Source organism: Podarcis liolepis, assembly GCF_965112155.1.
Source record: "Podarcis liolepis genome assembly, chromosome: 2".
NCBI lineage: Eukaryota > Metazoa > Chordata > Lepidosauria > Squamata > Lacertidae > Podarcis > Podarcis liolepis.
Window position 1 is genome coordinate 78,046,306 of NC_139555.1, and position 8,139 is coordinate 78,054,444.

General features: G+C 41.5%; 1 protein-coding gene across 1 annotated transcript in view; it reads left to right on the forward strand.

Moving 5' to 3' along the window:
- Positions 1-8,139, forward strand: part of SYN2 (synapsin II) — a 146,512-nt gene that overhangs the window by 69,271 nt on the left and 69,102 nt on the right. The window contains exons 4-5 of the mRNA XM_083488996.1: positions 1,773-1,929; positions 7,946-8,035. Of these exons, the coding sequence (XP_083345122.1) occupies positions 1,773-1,929; positions 7,946-8,035 (247 nt within the window). The remainder of the gene's footprint in view (positions 1-1,772; positions 1,930-7,945; positions 8,036-8,139) is intronic.

Genomic DNA, 8,139 nt, shown 5'->3' on the forward strand with positions numbered 1-8,139 from the left:
AAACTATGGCAAGTTCTTAAAGAAATGGGAGTGCCTGATCACCTCATCTGTCTCCTGAGAAATCTCTATGTGGGACAAGAAGCTACAGTTAGAACTGGATATGGAACAACTGATTGGTTCAAAACTGGGAAAGGAGTACGGCAAGGCTGTATATTGTCTCCCTGCTTATTTAACTTATATGCAGAATTCATCATGCGAAAGGCTGGGCTGGATGAATCCCAAGCCAGAATTAAGATCGCCGGAAGAAATATCAACAACCTCAGATATGCAGATGATACAACCTTGATGGCAGAAAGTGAAGAGGAACCTTTTAATGAGGGTGAAAGAGGAGAGCGGAAAATATGGTCTGAAGCTCAACATAAAAAAAACGAAGATCATGGCCACTGGGCCCATCACCTCCTGGCAAATAGAAGGGGAAGAAATGGAGGCAGTGAGAGCTTTTACTTTCTTGGGCTCCATGATCACTATAGATGGTGACAGCATTCACAAAATTAAAAGACGCCTGCTCCTTGGGAGAAAGGCGATGGCAAACCTAGACAGCATCTTAAAAAGTAGAGACATCACCTTGCCAACAAAGGTCTGTATAGCTAAAGCCATGGTTTTCCCAGTAGTGATGTATGGAAGTGAGAGCTGGACCATAAAGAAGGCTGATCGCCGAAGAATTGATGCTTTTGAATTATGGTGCTGGAGGAGACTCTTGAGAGTCCCATGGACTGCAAGAAGATCAAACACATCCATTCTTAAGGAAATCAGCCCTGAGTGGTCACTGGAAGGACAGATCCTGAAGCTGAGGCTCCAGTACTTTGGCCACCTCATGAGAAGAGAAGATTCCCTGGAAAAGACCCTGATGTTGGGAAAGATGGAGGGCACAAGGAGAAGGGGACGACAGAGGACGAGATGGTTGGACAGTGTTCTCGAAGCCACAAACATGAGTCTGACCAAACTGCGGGAGGCAGTGGAAGACAGGAGTGCCTGGCGTGCTCTGGTCCATGGGGTCACGAAGAGTCGGACACAACTAAACGACTAAACAACAACGTTATAGGGTAGCCTGCCATCTTGTATCTCTATCTCCTTGCTCTAACATTCAACCTTCTTTTATCTATTTGTTGTCTCCTAACATCCTATATTTTGTGCTCCTAATTCTCATACCTTATCGCCTCAGTCCTGGCACTTATTTCCAACAATCCCAAGATGTTTTCTGCTTCTTTCTTAATAACTGTAGTTTATAGGTACAGAGTGCTTTACTAAATACTGCCCTACAGGTGATTGCCCCAGTGTCCCAGGCAATAAAAATTATTTTGATTGTTCTTTTCTTTTCATATAGGTGTTGGCTTTTCCCTCTGAGTAATATGGTACATTAGGAACAAATATCAAAGATATGGTTTTCAGTGAGCATGCAGTTGCAAGATCAGAGCTGCATCACTATAGATGTCACTTGGGTAGACCAGGTATAGCTGGGAAATCTGGAGCTTCTTCACTTGGATGTGCACCCTAGTCTTAAGCATACTTAGTCAGAAGAAACTCCCATTGATTTCAGTGGGCTTGCTTCCAAGTGAGCATGAATAGGACCACAGCTTTAATAACACAAATCATTGAAAGAAGAACATTGGGTTTATGGGGAGGGGGGAATCCCCTGGCTTTCAGCGCAAAATGTTTCATATGAAAAAATATAGTAACCTTTGTTCTCTTACATTCTCTTATGTTTGTATTACTTTCATTTATAAGAAAAATAGCTTATGGAAGAAACGTTTAAATTCTCTTATTCTCCTTAGATCATTCAGGCCCGACTTCGTTCTTGTTCGACAACACTCGTTCGGCATGGCAGAAAATGAAGACTTCCGTAACTTAATCATCGGGATGCATTATGCTGGCATCCCAAGCGTTAACTCCCTAGAGTCAATCTACAACTTCTGTGACAAGCCCTGGGTGGTAAGTTGACAGAAATTCCCGAGTTCAAAGACAACGGTCGCTTTGAATTGGAAGGTTGGAGAAAAGGAAGGAGCCGTTTTGCGTGATGCATGACAAATCTGGCCATCTAGATTTTTAAAAACATTGTTAACCCTATATCAGTCCAATGGTGGGCTCATTAATTGCCCTAACAGCTATAATTTTAATTTCTCATGTGAAAATACAAAAACTTTTACTGTGTGCTGTTTTGTTCCTTTATTACGTTTTTATTGTCTTTACTCTAAAGAGTTCAAGGTGGTGTACATGTTCACATCTTCCTGCCCCCTGGCTAATTTTTATCTATTTAAAAAAAAAATTAGGTGGGTTGGACGAGTAGAGGTTTGAACATGTGCCTGTCTAGTCTGAGTCCAACACTCAAACGACTACACCACATTTGCTCCAAGTGGCAGTCTGTTTGTAGCCAAAATAGCGCCATCAGTGCAGAAGAGAGAGTGATCGGAAGGTTTTGGGGGCACCCCAAGGTTTGCAGAAATACAAACATTTTAAGGAGGTACAAAAGCTTAAAGGGCATCCTCCTCCTCCACACCCCCCATAAAAAGCCATCCCATTAAGGGCTATACATGCTCAGTGGCCACATAATGCTCAGTGGATGATGTGACTGGAGGTGGGGAATGGGAGTAAACGGGAGTGAAGGAGAATAATAGAATTGAATAGAACTGAGCATCTTGGAATGGGACATGGCTGTCTGAAACCCTGAATGAGAACACTCCACACTACATGTGTGCAGATCCCACTGGTAGATATTATCAACACAAATTGCACCTGCTGTGTGTAGAGCCCTCATCTTTCTCAATTTTGTTACATCTTCCTACTGCTCTTCCTTGAGGTCTATGTGTGTGCATGCTGTAGTGCCCATAGAATCACTTCTGCAATCAGAAAGTTAATGTGAGGTGATAAGCTTTTAAGGATGCCTTTGCCTTAGAGCAAGCTCTTTAAAATGCTGGCATTAAGGACAAAACCAGTTATACTTGAATTCGGCATTTTTCTTCCTTAGGCTTCTCAGTCTTGACATTCCTGCTATTGTTTTAAAAGGTTGCTAGCATTTGGGACTAGCCATGCATGCCCTTATCATTTAAAACCAGGGTGCCTTTATCTTTCTTCACCCAGCCCTTTGCATAAGAAACTGGCTTTATAGATTTACAACATAACATTGAAGAGCTGGGACATGCCAGTTTGAATGAAAGCATAAATGTCTGAGTGTTGAGCTAGTAGGATGGGTTTATGCTATAAAAATTTACTACCAGCTTGTCAGTTATGAATAAATTTATCATTTATCACATTTTATGAAATCATGTTTTACTGAATGGCTGGGTAGGTCCTTTTAGAGATACGGCATGCGGGAGTTCGAATATTTTTTGTCACGTTTTAGCAAAAGATTTTGGCTCTTTAAAATGCATTTATTTATTTATACCCCATCTTTTCTCACAGGAGCTCCAAGTGGTCTCCACCCCCAACCACCACTCTATCCTTGCAATAACCCTTTGAGGTCTGTTAAGCTTAGAGATCACTGGGACGCGGGTGGCGCTGTGGTCTAAACCACTGAGCCTAGGGCTTGCTGATCAGAAGGTCGGCGGTTCGAATCCCTGTGACGGGGTGACCTCCTGTTTCTCAGTCCCAGCTCTTGCCAACCTAGCAGTTCGAAAGCACGTCAAAGTGCAAGTAGATAAATAGGTACCACTCCGGCGGGAAGGTCAACGGCGTTTCCGTATGCTGCTCTGGTTTTGCCAGAAGTGGCTTAGTCATGCTGGCCACATGACCCGTAAAAACTGTCTGCAGACAAACGTCGGCCCCTCAGCCAGTAAAGCGAGATGAGCGCCGCAACCCCAGAGTCATTTATGACAGGACTTAACTGTCAGGGGTCCTTTACCTTTAAGCTTAGAGATAGTGATCAGCCCATTATGAGCTTCATACATTTCAACCTGGGTCTCCTTTTTGATAGGGATCTTTGCTTTCTGTCTGGGGTTTTTTTGGGGGGGGGCGCATTCCAAGCATCAACAATTTTTCTTCTGTGAAATGGATATTTTCTGGTACCCACAGCAACATTGAATGTAAAAATGACAAGTGATCTGTCAACTACAAAATACCCTAGAGCAGTTATGGGGAATATGTGGTCCTACAGATGCTATGCTCTAACTTCCATCACCCCTGAGCATTAGCTATACCTGTTGAGGCCTATGGTAGATCGAGTCCAATATCTGGAGGGCCACATGTTCCCACCCTGGCCCTAGACAATAAATAATGTGTATTCTTAATCCATGGATATCACTCTCACCAGATCCTGGGATAAGGAATAGAACATACCAAGCTGCATTAACAGAACTGAGAGAACATATACAATAATTCCAGTAATCTCCATACAATCTATATTTTTTTTAAAAGGAAAGCAGCACCTTTCAGATCAATAGAACTTCAGTCAACACAAAACTTACGGAATGCAAAAAAGGGGGGGAGGATTAGTATGGCAGTAAGCAGGTGGCGCTGTGGGTAAAACCTCAGTGCCTAGGGCTTGCCGATCGCATGGTCGGCAGTTCAAATCCCCGTGGCGGGGTGAGCTCCCGTCTTTCAGTCCCAGCTCCTGCCTACCTAGCAGTTCGAAAGCACCCCTAAGTCAAGTAGATAAATAGGTACCGCTTTATAGCGGGAAGGTAAACGGCGTTTCCGTGTGCTGCGCTGGTGCTGGCTCGCCAGAGCAGCTTCGTCACGCTGGCCACGTGACCCGGAAGTGTCTCCGGACAGCGCTGGCCCCCGGCCTCTTAAGTGAAATGGGCGCACAACCCTAGAGTCGGACACGACTGGCCCGTACGGGCAGGGGTACCTTTACCTTTACCTTTAAGCTCATTTTATTCAAAAGCCGTAAGAGCTGGCTGAGTATCCCACCAAGATAATGACTGAGAAGGGGTTCACAAATAACCTTTCATCCCATAGAGCATCAAAGTATGTAAAAGAGTAACCAAAATGATCAGGGAGCTGGAGCAACACCTCTACATGAAAAGGATAAAACATTGGCAACTGTTTTATTGGGAGCCAGGAGGAAGCAACTAAGGAGGAACATGCTAACATATGTAATGATATTATTCATGGTACAGAGAAGGTGGATAGAGAGAAATTGTTGTCTGCTGCTTCCAGGACCAGAGGCAGTCCTCCCATAAGGGATTCCCAAGTTCTTTCTGCACTCTCCTTTTGTATTTGGAAGGAGTTTCCCACTAGTCCAGTTTCCCACTCAGATTGAAGCTGCAACTGCAGTTCTGCTGTCTCTTCCTCCCTCCTGCAGCAGTCTGAGAGAGACTCCATTGGAAAGTTCTGTGCTCATTTTTGTGTGTGGAAGCAAGATATGAGGCCATTTCCCATTTAGGTGTAATTACTTAAATGCTGTATATTAGGGAGAGAAATGTCCTATTCTGTTTCATGGCACATGCTTATATTTAAGTGAATAAAACTAAAATAGTAAGACTGTTATTATCTAAGTCTCTAATTATAGCATTAGCATTCACTGTACCCTATACCTGGGGATTTCACTCAAAGCTACAATGTTCCACTCTTAGGATAACAAAATATATCTTGCACATTCTTTTATTATCAAATGAAAGAGCTCTCTTGCCAAGTGCTTACTATTATCTGTACAAAGCATTGGTGGTACACATAAAGATTTCAGCTGACAATCCCTTCCTCTCACTCGAGAAAAGCTCTTTAATAGATGAAAAGACAGCTTTTATATGAGAAAGGTAAGAATACAAAGTGCTAGCAATACAAAGAAAATGCACTAAGAACAAGAATTCTCACAGTAAAATCTATGAAGACATTGAACTATCAAGCAGTCATCTTCGTACATCATAGAATCACAGACAGTGATCCATTTCCCCAAAGAAAAAGTAGCTAGATGGTTGCAAATAAAACCAAAGATGTTTAATTCCTCCCCCCGTTGCCCCATTTTTCTTCCCTGTTATTTTTATACTTAAAAACAAATCACATAGATAACATCACTCGAACTGAATAATATTCAAATGAATCACATTCATTTTCTTTTTTGATCAAAGAACAGATGTTATAAAATCCCTTGTGCTAGAAATTTTCTGAAGTATAAGCGTAGATGTTTCTGGTATATGTTATTGTTGTTTCTTATAAACGTCAGATGTTTAGTTACCAGGTACATAAAACACAATTACCATAACATTCTCCCATATTGATATGTGTTATTTTTTCTTTATTACCACACATACAGTTGAAATGAAAATAGCTCTAGAGGGGACTTGAAATACTAGTTATTAGCTTGAAGAGATCTTCTCATTCTGGTTTCCCACCATTTTATGGACTATGCCATATTTAAAATTGATTCAGAGTCCTAAGTTGCTAGTGCTGTTTCTTCCTGTTAATTTGTTGAAGTGACAAATCTTTAATTTATGCTTATCATTCATGTTTTGTGTCATTGTGCATCCAGCTGAACTATGTGGGCTGGCGGCAGAAAATTGTCTGTTGGAGGCTCAACATTTTTGTTAATGGAGAATTAAGTGTGTGATTAGCGCATAGCACGATCCTCAACTCCAGTGTTGCTGTGGCTCTGGAGGGTTGTTGATTCTGCTGAGAGAAGTCCCACAAAGATAGCTGCTGTGATTACAAGACTGAATCAAGGATGTTGTTGTTGCAACTGAGATTTCATAGTTTGAAGACTGGAAATGAGGGCATATGGAATTAAGTTCTCCTTCATAGGTGTGGCTTGTATGAGAATTGCCTTAAAAACCTGTTGAATGGCTGGTGGTTTTGCAATCTTATAAAACAATCCCATAGGAAAAATGCACTGAAATTCTCCTCTTTGGAACCCCGATTCTAAATTCTTCTACATTGGGGTGAGAAATTAGGTCCAGGATGGGTCCTGGTTTGGCCTATGATGCCACTCTCAACCAAGCATGCCCAGCTGCCCCACACCTGGACATTGGTACTTAAAGTGAGCTTTCAATTGTTCCATGGTAAGCAGGACTGTGACAGGGTGCCCCACTGGGATGAGCTGTACTATATAAAATCTGTGCAGAAGTGTGTCAGATGAGCAATGCTAAATACCCAGTGCTGATATCCAGTGCACATTTCTAAATTTAAGTGCCATTCATTTAATGTGGGATAATCAGTGCTGGAGAAATTTGAAAGGGCTTCCTAGATGGGAGGTATCCCTCACAGAAACCCCAAAGGAAATGATGCAGGCTCCAAGTAAAAAGAATAGGCCTTTATTGAACACAAATATACTTATGGTCAGGCTCCTTAAAAATCATAGAGCGGCCACAAAGAGCTGTGTCCAAAGCAATGATTCTTATACACTCCCAGGTTACACATGTGATTTACATTCACCATTCAAAGAATCACAGCAGTCTTCCCAGAGCGGTTGCAACCCAGTGTCATCATCCTGAACCAATCAAAATCATTTAGCTCCTCATTGTAATATCGGTCAATTACATATAATCATTTTTCGGTGTCTTTCTTTATTAAGACTTTGACTAATTTCCCTGTTCATTAAATGTCTCCCAATATCCTTTTTATCTATCTACAAAACAATTCAAGCTTAAGCATGACTGCCATGACTAGTTGATTCTCTTTTCATGCGTATGGCGGTCACCATGGATTCTATCAGTTTATTCTTTTCTGTGTTCCAAAACGAACATTCACTAAATACAGTACTTAAAAGCAGCTTGTTCTATACTGTAAAAAGTAGGCACAGGCCTTTTTAGTTTAGCTAGGCCATAGGCTCAAAAGAAAATGAAATTGCCAAAGCAATACAGGTGTATGAAATTATTATTTTCTCCATCATTTGCACTTGCATATTTTACTTTTTATGCATTCTTTTTCTGTAGGTGGGTAATCAGAATATGGTAAACTAGAAGGGATCTTTTAACAGGCTCTTGAATTTTTGATAGATAGTAATTATGGTGCTGAATAACAGTGCTGAAGTAATTTTGAGCTTTGAGCTTAGAATTCTGTTTATTTTCTTTTGCAGTTTGCTCAGTTGGTGTCCATCTACAGAACCTTGGGACCAGAGAAGTTCCCTTTAATTGAGCAAACCTTTTATCCCAATCACAAGGAAATGGTAGGTGTGAATAACAAACATAAATACCAGTTGATTCTCTGTAGTAGGGAAAGGAGCTATAATAATGCCTGATTCACATTATAGCTCTGCCCACCAGCTATTAC